The 24,152-nt window shown below is 40.6% G+C and overlaps 1 protein-coding gene and 1 long non-coding RNA gene across 3 annotated transcripts in view; both read left to right on the top strand.

Moving 5' to 3' along the window:
• The window catches only part of CCDC102B (coiled-coil domain containing 102B), an 87,654-nt gene extending 64,373 nt beyond the window's left edge, over positions 1 to 23,281 (top strand). For both annotated transcript variants that reach the window (XM_079982966.1, XM_079982965.1), the window contains 2 exons: positions 6,678 to 6,848; positions 21,570 to 23,281. In XM_079982966.1, coding sequence (XP_079839092.1) covers positions 6,678 to 6,848; positions 21,570 to 21,626 — 228 coding nt within the window. In that variant the 3' untranslated portion in view covers positions 21,627 to 23,281. The remainder of the gene's footprint in view (positions 1 to 6,677; positions 6,849 to 21,569) is intronic.
• The window catches only part of LOC307219674, a 586,866-nt gene that overhangs the window by 168,078 nt on the left and 394,636 nt on the right, over positions 1 to 24,152 (top strand). The gene's annotated exons all lie outside the window — the stretch shown is intronic.

The raw sequence follows: 24,152 nt of genomic DNA, 5'->3' as shown, positions 1-24,152 counted from the left end.
AGCTTGTTTAAACATTGGTAAAATTATAAACCAGTACAGTATTGGCTTTCATGTAGCCAGCATCAGCATTTTCTAGCATAATTTTTCAAGTTCATTGGATTTTCAACCATCACAACTTTCATGGATCATATTTCCTAAGGTGAACCAATATATTTCTGCAGATACCTAAAATAATATTCTGATTTTTTTTAACCCTTTCGCCCTTTTTCACTTTATCTGCCATCAGATAAGGGAGTGTGAAAAGAACCATAGCATGGTTGTGGAGTATCTGCATTGCAATATCATCTAGCATCCCCACAAACAAATCAGTGATTGATGAATTAAACTAGTTGTCTGGAAGCAACTGGGTCTTCCACAGTCCTTCTGCAGCACATCACTATTTATCTTCAGAAGAAAGGAAGGTGTGTGTGTGGGGGGTGTCCCTTCCATCAGTGCATAGTTTCCTAAGCCCAGAGCACAGAGCTGGCTTGTAAGTTATATTTAGATGCTTTCCTCTGCAGTAGATTTTGCCAGACATCCTAGATTTAGAGATGTTCTGTCACAAATTACATGACTTTTATAGCAAAATTGACAAGAACCCTAGAGATCCTTGTAAAAAGAATTACAGCCCATAATTCTACAGGAATAAACTGTTTGAAGGCAACTGCTTTCATGAAATATTCTGGAGTGAATAAGGTAGGAGATCTCTATCTTAAAAAAAAAAATCTCTTTTGACATTAGAAGCCATATGCTCATTCTACATTAGAGTTGGGAACCACCAGCACATACTCAGCCCAGGTCGAAAATTTAAGGTAAAGGTAAAGGGACCCCTGACCATTAGGTCCAGTCGTGACCGACTCTGGGGTTGCGGCACTCATCTCGCTTTATTGGCCGAGCTTCTGGGTCATGTGGCCAGCATGACTAAGCTGATTCTGGCGAACTAGAGCAGTGCACAGAAACGCCGTTTACCTTCCCGCCGGAGCGGTACCTATTTATCTACTTGCACTTTGATGTGCTTTCGAACTGCTAGGTGGGCAGGAGCAGGGACCGAGCAATGGGAGCTCACCCCGTCGCGGGGATTTGAACCGCCGACCTTCTGATCGGCAAGTCCTAGGCTCTGTCGTTTAACCCACAGCACCACCCGCGTCCTGATCGAAAATTTAGTTGCATATAAATTCATTCCTTCTTCCTTAATCTCAGGAGCCTAATTTAGAAGTAAGATGGAGATGCGGGGTGGGGGACACATTTTATTGCTAGTGCTGAACAACTGGGAGAATGAATTCTTGCTAATCAGTTCAAATTTACCTCTTCAGTTGACAGTAAGCTACCAGTGCATATGTGTAACATTAAGAAGGACTATTCATTTAGACTGAAACTCAACTCTGCTGTATGGTGTGTCAACATGCAGAGGGCCAGGAGGCCAGCTGGCAAGCCCCAGCTGGGCCGTTCCCTTCCAGCCGTCCCGCTGCGAAGACCATCACTTCTTCTCCAACGTAAATCAGTGACCCAGGCTTCTGAGCCAGGACACGCTATCAGCAGATCGCACTGTGCACACAGAATAGGCGTGAGGCTTGTGGAAGCATACTACAACTACAGATTTATTAATCATAAATCAGGACAAAGAAACGTCAACTCTCTCATGTTGTCTCAGAGAGAAAATGCAAAGGCAAAAGCTATACACACAATGGAAGTTTCCAGCTTACTGTGCTGGAATGCAAACAGACATATTACATGCAACAATCCCATGTCTATTCCTTAAGGTGGAATGGAAATGTCAACAATGGCAATTGTCCTGTGGCAATATTCAGAAGTTAAAACAAAGTGTTCTCACGCTAAACACCATAAGTGCTGTTGATAATGCCAAGGTTGCAGGCTTGATCCCTGTTGATCCTCATTCTATGATTCTAAGTGCCACAGCTTGGGTGAAAGGAAACCATTCCAAAGAGCAATGTCAAAAGCGTAAGAGTTCCTTTGTACTTATATTTGAAATGGCAAGTGTAATGTGTTTCAGAACGTGGTAATGGATTTATTAGGGTAGTAATAAAATCACATGATGGTTCACTAAGCTAAAATTGCCTACACCTATGGTTGGAACATCCAGCAGCTGTCTATTTGAAGCCTCTTCACTGCAAGCGTCACTGGGGGCGCTTCGAGCCATAGGGAAGCAGGAGACACACAGCAATGCAAGAAAGGGAAGAATTGAGGTGCTGGCATAGAGTTGGTAGGGGTGGTCCAGGCTGCAGATATGGTGACCTCCATTTAAATTAGAGAGAAGGAAAGTGCATAAAATAAGGTAAAACGATCTCTTTTGGGAAATAACAGTTGTGAATTGTTATATTTTAGGAGTGTGCACCAGCCACAAGATTAGACTTGCAGCTTTGAGAAACAGCCCAATCTCTTTCTGTGTCCCTCTGATCTGACTCATTTTTCAGAACCAAGTTAGATCTATTATATGATGTTTAGCAATCTTAACCCCTCCCCCCCATGAAGTACCTTGTGAGTTCTGTCTTGCGTTTGCTGAAAAATACGTATTGGGCTATTTTGCAACGTATGTCAAATGTCAGTCGAATGCCACTCTGCATATTTTCTAGACCTCTTGGCTGCAGGCAGCAACAGCATCTTTAATCCATTTGACTAGAGCTGCAGAAAACTCAGAAGCAGCACCAAGCCTTCCTGCTTATGTATTTTCTTTGTGAGTTGGGGTAGGGGGAAATGGGGCAGAAGTTGATGACTTGAGCTCATTTTCTTTCCAAAGCCATAGATTGGATTATAGTGTCAATACATACAGTACTCAAGTCAACTTGTTTCCATGCAAGAATAACTGTTCTTGTGAGTGCTCCCTATTAAACACAGCTGGAGTGTAACAAGGCTTAGCAGCGTGAAGCAATCAAACAGTTTCCAGTTATAGAAGCTGAGTCGTCCCATCGCCTTTATTGAGCCGTGGAGCATTATTTGTCTTCCGACTGTGTCTTGCCTTTGTAAAAACAGCACAATTAACGCTGATTGTAACTATGGAGGGAGCTGCAGCAGTTGTTGCATTGTAGTGGGTACGGCTCAGGATGTAGTGGGGCTTTCTGCCCTCCCCCATTTTGAAAGCAAAAAAAAAAAAAAAAAGGAGGAATATTTTAAGACTTTTGATACCAAACACAAACACATTCCCCATCTAATTATTAAATCGCCTCCCCTACAGCTGTCCCCCCCCCCATTTTATTGTTACATTTGACATGAACATTTGAATTGCTTTGGCTTTTTGTTTGTTTGTTTCATATTCAAAGTTTTGATAGTCTTCTATAAAGTGAATGCCCTTTTATTCACATGCATATTAACCCGCCATGTATGGCAGTGCTCTGGCTGCAGCCATAGAGAAGATATGCTAACTTGACTACCTGTTTTCAGCTGACAGCTGTCAATCATGTCAATAATGAGCAAAAAATGTTCCATCTACTCATGTAAATTACAGTGGTGCCCCACAAGACGAACGCCTCGCAAGATGGAAAACCCGCTAGACGAAAGGGTTTTCCGTTTTGGAGGCGCTTCGCAAAACGAATTTCCCTATGGGCTTGCTTTGCAAGACGAAAATGTATTGCGAGTTCCTGCGGATTTTTTTTCCTTTCCCCCTTTTCCTTTTTTTCCTTTTTTCCTTTTCCTTTTTTTCCTTTCCTTTTTCTAAGCCGCTTATCACCTGATCCGCTAAGCCGATGAGCCGCTAAAAGCCGCTAAAAGCCGCTAAAAGCCGCTAAAAGCCGCTAAAAGCCGCTAAAAGCCGCTAAAAGCGCTAATCTGCTAAGCCGTCAATGGGCTTGCTTCGCAAGACGAAAAAACCGCTAGACGAAGAGACTCATGGAACGGATTAATTTCGTCTTGCGAGGCACCACTGTACTACCAAAAAAGCTTTGGTTCCATCATGTCATCTTTCAACTTCCCTTCTGTGACCAGAGGATTGCTCCTAATGGGGAAGAGGGCTTGCTAGACTATAGAGCATAATGCAAAACAAAATCATTGCTTTATCCTTGCCCTGTTTCTTGTTTTCCATGGCTCTGCATGGTGTCTTGGAGAAATGGTGGCTTTCACTGTCTCGTTTTGTTGCTGCCTCACCTGCTGCATTTGTGTACTAGATGGCTCAGTGAATTCTTCAAATCAGCATGAATATTTATGGCATGTTGATTGGTAAAAGTGTCAACTGCACGGCTGTCCCATTCGGGGGGGGGGGGGGCTGGCTGGCTTAGTCCTCTGAGGCCCGGGGCAAGTGTACCCATCTGCCCCACCTTACCATTCTGCACGGGCCTGACGGCACCCATAGTCTGGCAAAAAGAAGCACGTAAACTGAGCGTCACAACTTCATCAACATTTTAAACAATACATCTGCAGAGAGACTGAAAGCTGTGCTGGCCTTTCATGAACTTGCACAGGGGGACAGAAGAGGCTAGACCCACATAAATGCCTGTGGGGATTTCTGCCCCACAGCAAGAACCCTTTTACCCTAAGTTCACTAGTGGTAGGGGTGGGGAGGTCCCCCTCTCCACAGACTACTTTCAGGTATCCAAGATATTTTTCCTTATGCAAGTTAAGGGCAAGATTCCCATCTCATTAACCTGAGAGAGTTAAATAACTGAGGGGAAATCTACCTTTCCCATGGCCCAGCTACACCAAGAGTTCCTGGAAAGGGTGGGCTTCTGGCCCCATCCCCAGCCATTTACAAGGACCCAGCATTTCATGTTCAATAAGGACTCACTTTGGGCTATATTGGCTGAGGTGGGGAGCTGTGCTGCCAAAAAGAACGAGATCACAATCATACTCATTTCTCCTAACAATCCCTCTTAAAAGTGAGGTTTTGTGGGGAAGGGTTTCCCAATGAAGCACAGATGGAGGTGTGCATTGAGAAATAGCATTAAAAATGTTATGAACAATCAAAAGCACTAAAAATAGCAATAAAAGTGTTTGGGTGGTTCACATGGAAATCTATAGCTCATGAGCGATAATCTCAGTTTTGTTTTTTTAAAAAGTCCTCCTATAAGTGGTCTGAGAAATCATGGAATTAAGAGCAAAAGTGGTGGCATTGCTAGACATGTGTCATGTGAAACATGAGGAAGCAAGAAGCAGAAATATCTGGGTGGTAATGTGGATTAGACCATACTATTGATAGTGTGCAAAACCTGCACAAACCAAGCTGAGCCTGATTCATCCATTCCTAACTTGCTACAGTGGTACCTCAGGTTAAGTATTTAATTCGTTCCGGAGGTCCGTTCTTAACCTGAAACTGTTCTTAACCTGAAGCACCACTTTAGCTAATGGGGCCTCCTTCTGCTGCTGCGCCGCCAGAGCCCGATTTCTGTTCTTATCCTGAAGCAAAGTTTTTAACCTGAAGCACTATTTCTGGGTTAGTGTAACCTGAAGCGTATGTAACCTGAAGCATATGTAACCCGAGGTACCACTGTATTTCCCATCTGCCTTTATGTTTGACTTTTTCTCCATCCTATCCAGGCTGAGCTTTAAATATTCACCCCTGTACAACACACACACACACAGGCATTTCACAGGGGCCACATTCTAACACACTAGGCGATGCCCTTAATGTCCAGTTTGCATCACACCCCTGATGTTTTAACTACAAATGCTTGAGTCCATGTCCTGAGTTTGTAAGCTGATTCTCTGGTGATAACTCGTCACCCCCAATTCCTTCTGGCTACTATCCTTCTATGCAATGCACTTATCCCTTTCCAAAGCAATCTCACTAGGAATTCTTAAAAACAACCGGAGGAAAACACTTAAATATGATGACGATTGGAAGATACCATGCACATTAGTACTATCAAGAACAAAACTTTTTAGCTTGGTTATCCTTGAGCTAGCTGTTCCACTGTTTGGGTTGGAGCCCCTTTGCAATTTATGAAGAAATTATTATTGCTTTAATACTGAGGAGAAGGCTCAATGAGTCATGAAAGTGCATACTTGACTTAAATGAGAAGTTGGCTGAAGAAAGCAGGTGTGTGCACAGATTTTCATTTACTAAAATGTTCCAGAGGCAGAAGAACTTTATTTTAATATTGGGTTGAAATGAGAACTGCAGAGGCTCTAATGCATGGATGGAAAGATTCTTCAGTATAAATGTAACAGCTCTGGTGTCTCTTGATTAAAATGTCATTTAATTTTCCACAGCTGTACTCCTGACATTATCATAGACGACCCTGACATTTCCCTGCAGCTACAGCAGGAGAAGAGGCTAGACACCAATGGAGATGTTTCCTTTGCCGGCATCAGAGCCAATAGAATACCATTATAAACTACCCCAATATTTTTCTTCACAACAGTGTTTTACGATCATTATACTTTGGAACACAGTCCCTAAATAGGAATCACATTCATTCCATTTGTATACTCTCCTGAAACATGTTGCCAGTATTTTTTTTAAATCAAAACTCTTAGGGTTTTCTTCAAAATTGGTCAGAATAATGCAAAATTCACTTTAGCAGCAACCCATATAGAAATGGATGGATGTGTGAATGTCTATGTTTAACCATATGAATTGGGTGCTTGCCTCCAAAAACTCCCATTGCAAATGCGTATGGAAGTGTAATTACCCTGATTTGTAAGGCATTGCACCTGAGCAATTCACCATATTATCAGAACTGGAGGATGTAGTCGCCAAAACATGTTTACTTTCCCCGCTGATTCAGTGTTTATGTTGGATTTGTTATAAGGACTTTGTGGATCTGCCGTGCAGTGATGGTGAGCTATACAAGCAGGACCAAGACATATTGGCAGAACTGACACAAACAAGAAAGAAGGCAGAGCAGCATAAGGCAGAAGCAAAGCAGCTGAGCATTCGGATTGAAGATCTAAGAAGAAAATTAAAAGAGGCAGAAAGCAAGGTACTTAGATTGTAATTGTTATCGGATAAACATTAAGTATGCAAATGAATGACAATGCATTTCAAATCATTTATATGTTATCAAGGTTACTAGAGAAATGGGCCATGGTTTGACCAATTTTATTTCCCTTCTCCACACCTGTACCTTCTCTCATCACTGTGTGTACTCAGGTCTGCTTCAGAAATGCTCTGGATTTGTAAAATTAATTTCTTGCATATAAACCGGTTGTCCAAAAATTAATCTGAACTCCCCTGCAAAATGTGACCGCAATCTTAAAGTCCTGTACACGTTAACTTTTCCCCTTCCCAGAAGAAAATAACTTTAGACCACAATGAATTTTTGTCCCCAACCAGGCCAAATAATATTTCAGTTTGAAAAATCTCTGTTACTTTTAATGAATAAATACCATTATCAGCTAGAAGATGTTCATTCTATTCTATTGAACTGTGGGCCACTTCTTGTGCAACTTCTATGAGGAATGGTCTAATGGACGGTTTTCACAAACTTTTGAGCTGGGGTCCTCATGCGGGGTTTGTTAGTTAGTTAGTTAATTAGTTAGTTAGTTTCACCTTTAACAGCTGCATGACAGGTAGACCTTTAACAGGTTATGCGTTACCACCTTCTGCCAGCAAGGCAGCTATAGAAGCACGAAGCCATGCTAGGAAAAGTGGCAATCTCCACAGGGCCTCCCTTGTGACGACACATCCACAAACCCCTATTAGTGGGGGGGGGGGGAAGTAAGTGTATGCCCATGGAGCTCATCAAAAAGTGACAGCAAAAATCACTCTGAAGTGAAAATGGTTGTCAGTGCCCACCCTTAGGAGTGGAGTTCTCTGCTAAATCTTGTTGTGGTGTCCTTGCAAAGGGATGACTGGACCAACCAGAACCAGCTTCTGTAATTCACTCACTTGCAAGTACAAAATTGTTTCAGGGCCTCTCTGTAGTTTGAAACTTGGCATGCTTCAGAACTTGCCTGTAAAAAAAAATTAACAATTCATTTAAGGTTCATTAATTCAGCTCTGTTGGCCTGTGGGCATGGTGCACATCTTCACTTAAATTGGTTTTCACAAGAAAAGGAAAAAAAGGGCTAATCATTTATGGTCAAGCTAGCTAGGCCTTATGGTCCCAAAGCCTTAAAGATCTATAAAACTAATACCAAGAGCAATATAGACAATAATTAGAAAACACTTGATTTTTTAAAAAAAATATTCCAATTAGATATGACAGTAAATAACCAGTGCAATTTTATATCTAGATCCATTAAAAATGTATATGTTTGGTAAATTGCATGAGCTTCTTATTACTATGAAATAAAACACCTACTGACAAGTGACTTCCTTGAAAATGTCAAAAGCATAATTACTTACCCCTTGCTTACAGGTGGATGGGAGGAGAAAGAGGGCTAGGTGTTTACAATGCATCATTTAATTGTAATAAGACTTTCTTTTTAGATTCAAGACACATTTTTCTTAAGAGAAGTCTCAGGTTTCCCATTGTTCCGGCTGTAATATACTCAGGACTGCTCAGTCGGGACTGCAGCACATGGAACTACCTGCAGGATTGTTACCTACATCTTGGATTAAGCCAGTTTAAGCCACTAGTTTACCAATTCACTTAAATTTGTTCACTGTAGAATTAAAGTTCTGATAGTGTGGGCATATCCAATGACTGGCCAAAAAGTGAAAGATTGGTGTTTATTCTAGACTTAGGGAGAAGTCAGATGCTACTTTCTTGGAATTTAGAAAACTGGAAGCAATTCTGCAGCAGTCAGCATTTTAAAGATAATATATTGATTGTTTTTTTATAATAGAAAGTACATTAATATGTCTTTGGATGATGCACAAAACTGAGGTCCTGACCACTCTTAATTATTAAGTCCTATGGCATTAGGGGTTCAAGCAAATTCTGGCCAAATTCCATCCATCGATTTTGGGGGTTGTGCTATGTTAATTGAGGGCAGAATCTGGCTTAATTTCAGATGGGATAATTTAATTCTGCCTAACTTAATTTCCCATGCTGCTTTTATACTGTCAGTATCATTTTATACCGTTTATACTAAAATTTGATTTATTCTGCTCCATAAACAAGTCAAGTTATCCATCATGGACTTTGTATTGACTCACAGTGTGCAGGCGGTGCTTGCACAGCCCACTTTCCAGAACCTTCTGGAGTGTTTGGTGCCCACAGTGCTCTTTCTTATTCACCTGACAGGGATCTTTTGAGGTAAAGCATCTCAGTCAAGGGGTAGACTTGGTGCATTGTCCACTTACTTCATCTTTACCCATCATGGAACAAAGAGCTGTGTCTTCTCTTTTCTGAGCAAGAGTGAAAATCACAGTTCATTTGTGTTCGTTCTCATCATGAGGCAATATTCAGCTGTTGATTGATTCAAGTAGTGGGACATCTTAAGCAGTGGCGTAGCGTGGGGGTGCAGGGGGGCTGGCCACACCGGGCGCAACATCGGGGGGGGCGCGCTCGCACTCGCAGCTCTCTGCCCCTACTATAATCCACGGGTTAGGGGGCGCAAATTACTTGCCTTGCCCCGGGTGCTGACAACCCACGCTACACCACTGATCTTAAGAAAGTGTGAAGAGTGTGGGGCGAAGAAGCCCAGTTTGATGATGCCACCACGGCCCAACTTGCTATAGATTTAGGGGCACATACAGTTTGCCAAAAGTTTACTAAGCAAGCTAGGGTGGAGAGAAAATCCAGGTTTTAAAGTTATTCTCTTATGTCCTTCTCTAAAACTGCTAAGGTGCTGTAAAGCCATAAGGTTTAGTAACTAAGGTGAGGGTCAAATATATAGTTATAGACAGGCAGATATTTAATGGACAGAGCAATATGCAGGGAGGGAGTTTGGATAAGATGTGGAGGTGACTCCTTGCCCAGCTGTGTGGAATCTACTGCCAGCATATGCTCCTGAAGTGGAGTGTTTCATATTGTTCCCCAGATATCAAGAAATGAATAACCAAATAGCAAATACAACCATATAGGCCAAATGCAATATAAGTTTTGATCCTAACTTTCACTTAGGTCTGTCAGTACCATAAAGTCACTTTCACAGTTCCTTGGACAGTTACTCCTGTTCCCTGCTGTGAGTTTCACTATTTTTCAGTGGTGGAGGCTGCTCTATTTGTCCCTTCTTTTTCCTTTTCTCATTTGTCTTCCTGATTGCCTTCTCCACTCTTCTGCTTCCCCTTGCCTTCCTCCAAAATCACTCTTCTTCCCTCTGCTGCTCTCTCTTGTCTCTCTCTTCAACCTGATGTTCTTCACTCTTTTGCTTTCTCTTCTGCTTCTCCAAACAACATACCTCTCCTTCTCCTTCCCCCTCTACACAGCTAGCATCCCAGGGCCCATAGGACCAGGATCAATCTCTTAGGGAGACCTCTTGGAATCCTTAAGACGCTGCTGTTTCAATTCTGGCTTTGAGTCAAAATCAGCCAGGCCTACTTTCCTGCATTTGAAGGTATTTCCCAGGGTCAGTTCAGCGGCACTACAACTCTGCCTCCCACCCACAATGAGCAGGCATTACAGTTTGTTAGATTTTGGGAAGCTTTGAGATCACAAGGTGCACATATCTTTTCCTTCAGATAGATGCCCCCAACCTCCATAAAGCCCAATAAGGAGGTGCCTAAGAAATCCCCAATGTGTGGGGATCTGAGCAAGCTTTCTAAGCTGGCCAAAACAAAGGCAGGTATGAAGGCTGTTCATCAGCATTGACTCCTGAAGCAAGACCTGGTCCTGCTGATCATGATTATTCTATCTAAGGCTAAACGTGCTTTAGCTCCTGGCAGAACAAACATCCATATTAGAAAGGTTCCAGCAGAAGTTGTCAATAATTCCATGGGAACCACTTCTCTACCAACAAGGGACGTTGGATAGTTTTGGTTTCATTGCTGTTGTCTTTCCTCAATCTTGGAAGTGGAATGAGAAATTGAAGAGAGGGTATTCAATGATGAAAACAGTTCATGCAACTTTCTTCTCAATGAAGGAGAGTGGGGGACTCATTCAAGTGAATAAGGGTTCAGTATCTATCTATCTGTCTATCTATCTATCATTTATCAATCTGTCAATCAATCATCTATCTATCTATCTATCATCTATCTATCTATCATCTATCTATCATCATCTATCATCTATCTATCTCTATCTATCTATCTATCTATCTATCTATCTATCTATCTATCTATCATCAACAATCATCTATCTATCTATCTATCTATCTATCTATCTATCTATCTATCTATCTATATCTATCTATCATCTATCTATCTACAATTTTCAATTATAAGAAAAAAGAAAACATTTCAGAAAACAATCAACAGTAATTCTGACATTTTGAATCTCAACTTCTCTCCCTCTCTTTCTGCAGTTCCTTAAAATTGTTTTCATCTCTCCCTGCATATCCCAAATTGTCTCAATCTATTCAGATAGATATATAGATAGATAGCAAAGAAACTGCAGGTTTTTCCAGTAGTCCTGCTAATTTCTTAATCTGTTTGTAATTTGTTTGTAAATATTCAACAAACCATTTTCATTTCTTAATAAAAAGTTTGTTATCATGATTTCTTATTCTTTCGGTAAGTTTCACCATTTCTGCATATTTCATTAATTTTTGCAGCTATTCTTCTCCAGGGCTTTTTCTTCTTTCCTTAAGGGTCCAGTATAAATTCCCTTGTGAGACGGAAACATTGAGGAAAGCTCCCTCTCCCTCTGGCCCATGATTCTTCTGTTGTGTAATTTCTGGCCCTGGATCTCCAAGACATGTATTTCCACATAAGCATCAGATAAAATACTGCCCCTTTCTCAGATTTATATACATAGACAAGCATTTTTGATTCAAAGTTCTCTCAATCAGACTCTTCATAGCCTCAAGGATCTTTATTAAGCATGCAATTCTAAGAATCACCTATCTCTGGGAATAGAACAGAGAATTTTTGATGATTTTCAATCAACCTGGCACATCACCAATTATTTCTGCTTAGCACATCTCTCGTGTGTGGATACCTTTCTGGATTCAACATATGCCTGAACCACAGGAGCACTCCAATGTTATTAAGAACCTGCTATAATTGTGGAATGCCCACACTCATATGTAATATGCCCACATTGTTCAGAAACTCCTGGGCCTTGTGCACCCTTGTTATGTCCCTGTTGTGCCATCCATTCCAGATAAGCCTCTTTAGATTCTTCTTCTACTGCTCTTCCTTCTACAGGTTATCTATTCCAACCCATGTTGGATGGAGCATCTTTACCTTTTCAGATCCATTAGCATTTCTCTCCCCGTACTATGAAGTGTTACCATGCTAAAGTACTGAAGTTTTAGAGATATTAACCATTTATATCTCTTAGATTCACAGCAAAATCTTAACCGTTCAGGCTATCTCATGAATCACCACAAGGTTACTGCGGGGCAGACGTGGTAATCTTTCATGGGCTTACTCTGCCAACTTTTAACCTTTCATTTATTGTTCAATTCCTATGTGCGTACATGAGAACAGTTTAGCAGATTCCTCACAACAACGTTTCTGTACCTGATGCAGCTGAAATGAACAATTCTTTTTAAATTCATAAATCACACCTAATGGTCCTTTTTCCTTGACAAATTATGAAGCTCGAATGCACAGCAGGCACGTCTAGGAAATTAATCACTTTCACAGCTTTTGACGTGAATCCTTATTTCTGCTCAAATATTTAATTGTGCTTCTTTAAAAATGTTGTGAGGCCAGGATACATCTGTGCAGGACTTTCGCTGAAGCCATATGATTGAGCTATCTTTCCTAGGATGCTTTAGTTTAAAATTTGCAAGGATGTGTGTGTATGTGTGTGTCCATTTAAATATAATATGCACATATGCATAAGTAAATAAATAAAAGCAGGATTTAAGCCGGTCCCATTTAGATGCAGCTTCTTGCAAATTCTCTCAATAACCTCAGAGATTTGGGAGGTCACAAACAGGATAGGTAGCATGCCGGTTGGCAGTTCTCTTAATTGCTCCACTTTGCAGAGCTTTATTCTCTCAACTCCTTTAGTGTGACTGAGCCATCTGGCTGGGAAATGTTTTATTATTTCTTAGGGACTCCACTAACAATGCCATTTTTAAAAAAGCTTCTGTGACTGTAAACTTGTTAAAATTGCAGCTAATGAGATGCATTGCAGGTTTGCTGTTATATCCCTCCAAAAAATAAACCCAATAATATGGAATAAAACACGATAATATGGAATAAAACACAGGAAGGTTTTACTATTCATGATAGCCCACAAGTCCTGTTTAAAAGTAAGGGCATTCTCTGTCATATACCTATCCAAACCATGATATCATCTGAAGGATATCCAATCCAGGAGCCTTCAACATGTGAAGTGAGGCAGCTGAGCACCAGGGAAGTGGCCTTCTTGGTGTTGGTACCCTGGTTGTAGCATTTCCTCCCCTGATAGGTTCACCTAACACCTTCCTTATTTTCTTTATTTCTTTATATATTTTTATTCTTTACTTGTCTGTCATCAGACAAACAATTCCAGCATGGGGTACATCAAACATAAAATTAAATTAATGTACATCAATTTCAGTTACTTAAAAACACTTTAAAGACTTTTTTCTCCTTCCCAGGTCTTTTACAGAACCTGTGATATTTTTGTTTTGAACCATTGCTTATGTGCTGTGTATTTTTTTATTTTTTTTAAGCTATCTGGTTTTTTTCTGCTCTTTGCTGGAAATCTTTAGGTCACAAGTTGCTATTTTATTATATGATTCTTTTATGTTATTGTGTGTTAATATTTTGTGTTTGTGAGCCATCGAGAGGACAATGCAATTGAGTACCCTTATGTAAGAGTAGTTGTTGTTATTTAAAAGTCACTAGAAGCAGTTTCTTTACTTTGAGCTGTGTATAGATGGTAGTTTTTCAGAGATATGGCAATATAGAATCATTATAGTCTTTGGTCCACTGTGTTGTTTTGCTTTTGCTTTCTCAGTAACATCTGTAGTCAAACAGGCTCACAGTTTTTGAATGCGATATATACCAGGAAGACCTGACTGAGCACAGACTTTATCACAACGTAAGAATTAATGCTTATACTGCAGGCAACAATGGCACTATCATGTCATGTTTTTGGGGGTATTATGTGTGCATAGCCTTAAATGGTATGGAATCTAAATGGTATGGAATCTAGTGGGCTAGTTACTGTGAATCAGTCAACTAAGGTAGATTGTGCTGCTCATCACTTTAAATCCTTCATCTGGAGGAAATTGTATTTTGTTCTGTTTTCCAATTCTTCAAAGCATCCAAAAGGAGGGGAGCCTTTGTTTCTGGAACCATTTCCCTCAATAGGAAATACATGAAGCACAGGGCACACACATTCCACACAGACAAAAAATGAGATATAGGGTATACTCATAACAGAGTGCAATTTATGGAATTTACTTCTCCAGTGTATTGCATTACAGTGAGGCCAGCATCACTTGTGTAGGGTTGCCATACATCTGAAATTTCCCAGACATATTCAGAATACTGCAGTCGGCTGCAGTGTCTGGGTGGAAACTAGCTAAATGTTGGGGGGGGGGTGGAGCTCAACAACTTTTCTGTCCAGATTTTCACTGTTTGAACCCTGGCAACCCTGCACTTGTGATCTGTTAAGCTCAATATGCCATATCAGCCATGTATGGTGGTTTATCAAATACTTCACTACACCACCTTCCTGGGACTGCAAAACCATGGGGATTGCTAACCATCTGCTGGTTGGGCATCCTGGGTGATGCAGACCTGAATTAGTTATAGTCATCCATTATGCTTGCTCTCTCAAGCCTCAGACTGCTTTCCATCTGCTGGCAAACACAAGCTTCTTTTTTTGCAAGGAAACATGCCTTAGTAATTTCATCAGATTTCGAGACTATCCCAGGATAAGAGCACAAAGAAAATGGATAAATAACAACACAATTCATTAAAGAGTCAGACCTGTATCAGTTGTCATTGAAAACAGCATTGTGATATACTTCGCCACTAGCATGCATGCTCACTTGCACCCTGAACATGCAGGGTGCTCAGAAATGTTTAGTTATGGGTCCTGTGCTGTGCAAGATGCCATAAGGGACACATGCTGTGGCAGCCCCATTAAAAAATGTGCATGGTAGAATATTAGTGCTTGTTATAAATGATTTACCATTATTAGATTTCATTCCAGATTTTCAGTTGTCAATTCCTAATAGGGCTTTTAAATCATGGTGAGACTTCATTGCTTTTCCAATGATTTGCCTAGCATTTTATTGGAAGCAGTATGCAAATTCCATCGAGTAATCTAGAATACTTATCCTGGCTGTGTGTGGTACAATTTCCTTGTTTCTTAGGGCTCATATATATTTCAACTAAATATGGCAAATCATATTGGAAAGGATGTCTTTCACTTTTTTCAGACAAAAAAGTGCATTGGTATAGGCGTCGAAATCTTACTATATTCCACTGTATTTCAGTTGTAATTGTTTGTGCCAATTTGGAATTTTTTTTGCATGGTTTATGGCTGTTGGTCATAGCAACAGAATGGTTGGCATAACTTGATAGAAAAAGAGACCTCCATTATGAACTATCTTGACCCTGCTACTAGTCTTTATTTAAATAATGTGACCTGAAAGGCATGCATAAATACCCTGAACTCCTAATACTTAATGTAAAGACTAACACACAAATTCTGTGTTACCAGCAAAGTTTAATTATCACACATAAGAAAGAATTGGGTTTCACATAAACAATAGTATTTTCCTCTGAAAGTAAACTCATGATTCAGGAAACATTCAGATAACCAGTTAGCCATTTCTCACTGGGGTTGTGTCTTCTCAAATTCAAACTATGTGAAATAAACATAATTATAAGCAGAGAGAAACTTGCAGGAAATAAACAAAGGTAGAAAGGAAAAAAAAAACATTCATCCAGGAAGACCTCTTCCCGCTCCATAGGGAATAGTTGGCTCCCAATAGTACTTAAACTCTAGATTTTCAATGGTTGGGTAGCTCCCAAGCTGCAGTCTTTGCTTCTCTCAAGGGTCAGAAAGATGCAATAGGTGACTGAATCAGTTGAAGCTGCTGTGCACCAGCCCTTCTTATGATCCATATGTATATTTTTTATTGTAAATATGTGTATACTAACAACTAAAGTTCCCTGGTGGCTTTCAATCCATGAATACTCTGCCCCACCCCAATCTACGCCTGTTCACTGAAGACTTCAGCAAAGCTGTGTATGCAGCTGTACAGCTGTACCGTAAATATGAATAGATCAAAGGGAAGGGGCCAGCACTTGGTTAATAGTTCAATGAATATCATAGATGGGGCGGGGCTTTTCACCACGATACCACCCTCCTTATTTGTGTTGATTGAACATGTGGCTCATAATGTATGAAGACGGATTTAATAACACATCCAATATCCCTCAAGATTTAGTTTCTCTTTGAGTGATCCTCTCGTAATTAGCCATGCCCTTTGAAACGAAAGTTGATGTTGTGACTACGTTTGTCTCCAGAGGCACATTTGATGAGATTTTGGTGGATTCTCTCAATAAAACCCAAGTGCTTGCCTTTAAATGCTGAATTTATTCTAATAAACCTAATGGCATGTTCTTGGCAGTGATGGATGTTCTGTACACTAGACTGTAAAAGGCCAGGAAAAAAATCTCACTGTGTCATGGCAATATAAACATTTTCATTATATAATAAAATCCAACAGATGCTCTCCCCTTTCCAAAACCAATGTGTCTTGAGTTAGCAAAATTCAGCAAGCCACCTCCAAAATGTTTTTATGAAGATTTAAGTCTCCTTCATTGCATTTCTCTCTCTCTCTCTCTCTCTCTCTCTCTCTCTCTCTTGTTTCAGGATAAAACAGGTGTTCTATAAAAGAACTATCTTGTGCTTACAAAATCCTGTTTAGGATTCTATAACTATTGTTTGGCTTGACCATAAAACAGCACAGCTAAAGCAGACACAGCTGGTCATTAATAACTTACAAAAACTACACATCCAGGAGGCCTCCACTGTCATCACTCTGTAATAATTTTACAGCATCAGTGCGATAAATGCTGCATTATTACGCTTCCTCCCTCTGCCAGAGTTTTCTCCTTTGAGTTGGAGAAAGCATGTAGGCATGTTAGCAATCAAATTATTTCCAGCAGTAATATTATTATCAGATTTCATGCACAAAGGGCTACTATAGAGACCAGAGGCAATCTTTGGCTTGGACTTCCTAAACAACTTTCCATTACAAGGCAGACAGGGGAACAGACCCTCCAAGTGCCCCATTTTTCCAGGGATGTCGCTGATTTAGAATAGCCATTCCAGTTTCTGATTTGATCCAGAATGTCCCACTTTTCCTTAGGATGTCCCTATTTTCATTGGAGAAATGTTGGAGGGTATGGAGCTATCCAACCCCCAAGCCATCTGAAGGCAATCCTGTATAGCGAAGTTTTTAAAATGTTTAGTGTTTTATTATGTTTCTATATATGTTGGAAGCTGCCCAGAGTGGCTGGGGCAACCCAGTAAGATGTGTGGGGTATAAATAGTAAAATTATTGTTATAGAATGGGATGTCCCTATTTTCATCAGATAAATGTTGGAGGGTATGGGGGGACCCTGCTAGCAGTCAGGTGCAAGAGTTTTAAGGGTGCGTGTATAAAGGGGGGGTGTGATGAGGGATGAGGAAGTGTGTGAAAGAAGGGATATAGATGTGCATGTAGCACTGCCTTATATTCAAGCCAATTCAAATAGCCAGTACCACCTCCTTTAAGTAGCAGTGGTTCTCTGAAGTCTCAGGCAATGGCATTACTACCTGAGATTCAGTAGCCCACAATGCCAGAGAAAGATCTTGGGAACCTTATATAAGCCCAGGCATCAGCCACAGGGTTATATGTGCATGGAAAGTCACAGAAGGCAAGGGAGATGGGACAGATGTGAGAAGTGGCTAATATTTGCAGCCTCACATGCTAACCACCAAAACTTGTTCAATTTTCTCTATTTTAACAATCATCCTAAATACACACACACACACACACACACACACACACACACACATATATATACACACACACACACACACACACATACATATATATATACATACACACAGAGAGAAAAATGCATGACTTGCTTACTAAATAAAAGTTGCAGATATACAAGTTTGTCAAAGTTCCTTGTTCAGTCATTAACTTTTCTTCCACCCCCAGCTCTGCCGCAGCTTACACTGCAAAAGTAGCTTGATACGATTGCACATACGTGATTAGGTAACTTTGACAGATTTTCCCTAGACTGTTTGGTTTCATAATGCATTCTTATGGTCCTCATCATTTGCTGCAATGTACAGATGGTGAAAGCAGAAGTATTTCCAACAAACAAATCACAAGTGAGTGTCGATTGCTTAGCAAAGGTAGGCAATTAAGATGGCCCAAAAATATTGCAGCCCAAAATAACTTCAGCATCATTTTCCCCTGGTAACAAGCATATGGAGTCTAAGCTGGTATTACAGTGTGCATCGCTGTAGTCAGTTTTACCAAATGTATACTGAGCAGTAAAAGCAACCTTGGTACATTTAAGACATGCAATAGTGGTGGTGCAAAAAAAAAATTAGTACTTCATGGAGTAAAAAGTCTTGTACTATATAGGCTCTTATCTTTAAAAACTCACTTGTTTATAAGTAATATATTGATTGTGTTTTTTTAGCAAAACGCCATGCACCTTCTTCATTATTTAAAACCATGAAGAGCTGCAAGAACATGATGGCTTATTGAGGAGCAAGTCAGAGTATTGACCCACCTTTTCAGTACTGTCGATACTGATCATGAGCAGCTGTCCAGGATTTTAGACAGCATTTTCTCCCAGCCCTATCTGGAGATACCGGGGATTGAAACTGAGAAAGGAATTCAGCTAAGTTACAGTCCCTTAGCAGTGTATTAGTTGTGCAAGAAAAGGTCCATCCAGGAAGCCAGTGTCATTTTTGTGGCGGGTTGCACAACAGATCGTATGCCTTCCAACATTTTCAGCTTTGGATCCGGGACATGGGAGCAAGTCTAACTGCTGGGGAGGGAAGCAGCAGAGGGAAGGAGCAGTGTCGGCCCAGTGCTACCAGGCCACAGCTCCAATTCTGGCTGAGGCCTGAGCCAGAGGTCGAAGTGGCAAAGAGAAAAAATGGTGGCCATTCTGCACCTCTCCTCCTCTGGGCTCTGGCACATGAGGGGGCAGCGGAGGCCATAACTTCCTCAGCGCCAACCTAGAAGGGGGGGGGGGAGCCACTGTTGAACAGTCAAGGACAGAGAGCACCCAGAGCCCCTTTGCTTCCTGTTCCCTCTGTGGTGGCACGCCCCTGCTGTCCACAAGACCCACTCCTTTTTTGTGCATTGCCACCACCTTCTCGCTGAGTTCATAGGGCCTTGCGTTCTGTGCACTCCAGCAGTGCTGGGCAAGGTGAAGCAGATGGCTGTCCTTGCTTCCTCACTGCACCATCCCATCAATGTTTCTCTGCTCCCTGCCACACACTGATTGGAGGAGAGTCCAGGTTCTCCCGGCAGCCACTGAGGCCACCTTCTTTCACTGCAAAAAGAAGAACATAAAGTTATGCTCCTCAGTGGCAGCTGCCCAAGGGAGGACACATGGATCCCATGACATTCCAGAATCCAATCGGAGAGCAGGATGACTTATTTAAATTCAGAATGTCCCGCTCAAAACAGGACAGTTGCATGATATGAGATTGTTGTAGCCCTAATACTTCGTGTTGCTCAACCTGTTGCACAACAAGCTTCTTCTCGTGCAACTGTTGCACTGGATTTCATATCATGCAACCATTATTCTTGTCCTTACACTAACACAACAGTGCTAGTGCTGGTGGTCAGAGAATGTGGAATCTGGTCCTGGGTATGTTTTGCATGCCATGTGTGTGCTCTACCACTGGGAAGGAGACCCGTATCCAAAGAAAAGTAGTTTAGAAAGAGTCCTTCAAAAAGATAATTTCCATTTGGCCCAAGTATATCAACTCAAGCTGCCTTCCTAATGATGCACAGTACTTTTGCAATGCAATGCATGGTAATCACTACCTATACTATTTGAAAGAGAAAGGTAATGTACAGGATCAACACAAAGATTTTGGAGCCCACTGTGAACCCATTATATTGAGATAATGACCCTGCCATTCAACAGTAACGGAAATGAAACTGTGATTATGCTCTTATGGACAATGTTATCCTATGCCTATGGACTGGGAAAGTAGTGATGATAAATATGAATATATTAGACTAGATCAAATGCGCAAAAAATGAATAAAGGATGGAATTTCAGATGAAAGATCTGGTGCGCAAACACTTTAGTTAACAAGGTAAGAATTAATTATATCCGGAATAGCTAGTTCACAAAATATGTGTACTTTGTTTCTGAAACATTAAAGCATCAGTGCTAAATAATGACTTTAGTTAGTGAGAGAATCCTTATTCAAGCCTTAAGAAACACTCAGAAGTTTAGTAATCAGTACCCATTTTATCCTCTTATTCCCAGTTTAAAGGGGGGAAGAAATGTCACAGATGCAATGTCTTGGAAGATTCAGCAATCCCCTCTTTTTTTTTTTTTTTTTGGTATGATTCTATTTTTAACGTCCAGATTGTGTCCATTCACTTATTTGCACAGAGGTTGTCTGCTTTGTATAAACTGCTGAAAAGCATATCAGAAGACCATATCAGAAAATATGCAAGTAAACAAACCATTGCTATTGTGTTACCATTTATTAGATCCTGTAATAGAGTTTCCAGATCCTGAGTGGGATCCAAAGGTCACTCTCTGCTAGCAGAATTCCTGCACTAGGCTGTGGAGAGGCTGACCAGATGTTATATTGAGAAGCCAAGTTTCAAGTGGGAGATAACTTTTCTTTATAGGTGGGTGGGTGTGGGTGGGTGGGTATGAAAGAGAGAGGGGGGAAGCCTTAGCTACCTCCCCAGCCTGTGCTGGTAAGCAAGGATGGTATCATTGCTTATCCATTGTTTAGTATTAAAGAAGGTTGACAAAAATCATAAATAAGTTACTCTTTTGCCATTTGAGAGTTTGCTTCATGAGCCTGTTGCTGTTCTGACATATCTCAGCAAGGTCAGCAAGTGGGTTGCATATCTCCCTAGGCATTTTATCTCACTTCAGAAAGGACACAGACCATAAATCATCCTGAAAACCTTGCCTTCTCATTTTTCCCTTTAGGGTGCTGTTCTGCCAACTGCCCTGACATTTGTATAATAACCAAGCATTTATTTATTTTTTGGAAGTGATCCCTGGAGTGTTAGTCTTCCTTCAACTCAGGGTCATGGCAGAAAAAAAAGGGAAAGGAAAGAGAAAGTACTGGTTTTATTCATTTATTTATATTTTTGCATATGCAGATGTGGTTCAGACAGTGAACGGTTATGCAGGGGACATAAATATTCTACCAAGAGTGAGGTCAATAGGAGATGAATCTGCTCAAACTCCTTCAATTAAGTTGTCGCTGTGGCTCAAGTGGATATTTTTTGCAGGATATATTTTCATAACTCTAAAATTATAGTTATCTAAATAAGCTAACAGCAGAATGAACTGTCCACTCCAGTGCAAAGCATAATGTGGGTTTTTGCTTCAGAAGCAGAGACTCTGCTTCATACTTTATTTTTTCCAGTGCGCACGTTCTAGTTCAAAGTAAAGAGCCAAGAATGATATTCAACACATAGACATTATTTTGTTCCTTCTCTTTCATTAACAGAAACCTTCAGAGACAGGAAAGGAGAGAAGTTTTACCCACAATCCATCTCCTCATTGAACTGATAATTCCTCCTGACAACACCGAAGCTGGTGGGTTCGCGACACTTTCCCCAAACCACCTGGCCTCCTTCTTTCTCGTCACCTTCTCATCTTGCCGTGATGACATTATCTGTTCTACTGCCCAGTCAAAAAAATAAACCCCAAATGAGACAGAATGGAGAACAGCGGAGGAGAAAAACTGCATCACATCACTGCTATACGTTCAAACACATTATCTCTGGCCTCTTCTTAAAGGACAAGTGAAGGAGTGGTGCAATGCCTCTCTCTCTCTCTCTCTCTCTCTCTCTCTCACACACACACACACACCATTCTGGCCCTTAGAGTGAGTAGGGTGCTGTTTCCTCTGCAGTGACAGGGGATCTGTGGCCCTCCATGTTGATGGACTACAACTCATCCCAGACTGCTGGCCGCCATGCTGGCTGGGGCTGATAGGAGTTGGAGTCCAAATAATCTGGTGAGCCATCGATTCCCCATACCTACAGTAAATGAATGTGGAGGGCAACAGGAGGCACTGCTGAATATCAATCTTTTCCTAGAATCTAGTATTTGTCTCCATAAACCAGCTAACGACAAGTTCGCAAATAAAGGCTGAACATCATCACCCATGGTCTTCCACAGCAGATAGATGAAAACATCCGTGCATTTTATCACCACTGCCAGTTGATATGTACATTTGCATCACAACCAAATTTAAGAAGCATACAAAAGAGAAAGAAAAAAAGGAAGGTTCAAGAATTCACAAAAGTTCATTATTTTAATGCAAATAGCTTCATTATTTTATTATAATTAAAAGTGGCCATTTTTTATAATCTTGTTCAAAAAGGAAATATGAATACAATTATTCTGGGTAACCTAAGAACCGGACATCATTAAAAGGTCACTATTCCACCTCATTGCTAAAGTATTGACACGTTTAATGACAAAATGCCCCCAATTTTTATTGCTTGAGCTGTCTCATACAGAAATGTAGGGAAATATTCTGTGGCCTGCTGCCCAAGTCCTTCATGCAACAAAAATAATTAAAATAAAAATTAGATGTAATGAAGTCTTGTGAATGAACTTTGAGATTGTATATTAAATTTTAATTACTTTTTTTCTGAAATGTAACCAAATAATTCAGAATTAATGTTGCAGTGAGGTATCACTTACCTTAACCTCACCCAAGGGGGCAACTGGAATATGTACGAAATATTACCAACATGGTTAACGTACACCTTTTGTCGTCTTGATTATTTCTTTGTATTTTCATAGACAGATGTTCTCTGTATCTTGAGAGGTAACATTTTTGTAAAATAAGAATAATCATTTTTGCAATTATCATACATCAGCCAAATTAACAGTGAAATCTTATGCATGTCTACCTAGAAGTAATTTCCATTGTGGTCAGTGAAATCCCAGACTGTGATAAGATTGAAGCAACTTTTCTTTTAAATACATACTTTTGTATAAAAGCTTTTAAAACTATATCAATATTAAAGAGCTAATTGTGTACTCTTTGCTTCCACACCTATGGCATAATAAAGTAACTGGAATGGAGCCCCTAAAATATTCAAAAGTGATTTGTAAGTGGGCAGGAAGTATTAGTTTTCCTGAGGATATATTAGACTTTTGTGAAGCTGCAAATACATGAAAATAAATATTTTGGTAGGCATATTAGTAGTTCCTTTATATGTTTCTGTTATTTTGTTCGCTCTGTCTTGTAAACCTGCTGTGCAGTTAGGCTGAAAAATGTGCATCTACTAATTTATAACATCTGTCAAGATATTGTGTTTCTTCTTTTTCTTTCCTTCTCGACTGTTTGTTCCAAAGTTGCCTTTCCACTCCTGGAAAGAGTCTCCATTCACAAAAAGGCAGGTTTCAGATCCAAAGCCCTGCCAAGCTTTCAGTGGACTCGATCCTCAGACCCTTCCACTACAACAGCTTGTGGCAGGCATAGCAAAATAGAAAGAAGAATCGGCCACATCTTCCAGCCACATCGGTCCCACAGTAGGCTTGCCCATCGATGAATGATGTTCTGCAATTTCTTGGGAACTGCTCTAGAACTTTCCTTGTAGTGTTATGTCAACAAAGTGTTTGCAGAATGGCACCAATAGTTATTTTTGTTCCAGTCTATGTTCTTCAGATCCAAACCTGTAGCTTGGGTCCAAAGCTATATTTCTCAGATGTCAAAGCCAACCTCCAGTTGTAGTCTTTAGGCAGTGGGAGTCCCCCTTTTTAACATTCCAGTAGCTCAAGACCTGGCCCTAACTGTTCAAATTGTCTATGTTCTTTGCTCAGTCAGTAGAGCATAAGACTCTTAATCTCAGAGTCATGATTTCAAGCCTCATGTTGGGCAAAAGATCCCTGCATTGCAGAGGGGGGGTGTGGGCTAGATCACACTCATAGTCCTTCCAATTCCATGATTCTATGAATGAGCATAGATCTTCCAAGGGTAAATCCCATTCACCTCTTGTTGTGGCTGATGTGCTCAAAAATATACATCCTGTAAGGAAAATCTTAAAGCACAAACTGTTCTAGGTGATGG

The sequence above is a fragment of the Podarcis cretensis genome (assembly GCF_951804945.1).
Source record: "Podarcis cretensis genome assembly, chromosome: 7".
In the NCBI taxonomy this organism is placed as follows: Eukaryota; Metazoa; Chordata; class Lepidosauria; order Squamata; family Lacertidae; genus Podarcis; species Podarcis cretensis.
This window is presented reverse-complemented; position numbering and strand designations above follow the sequence as displayed.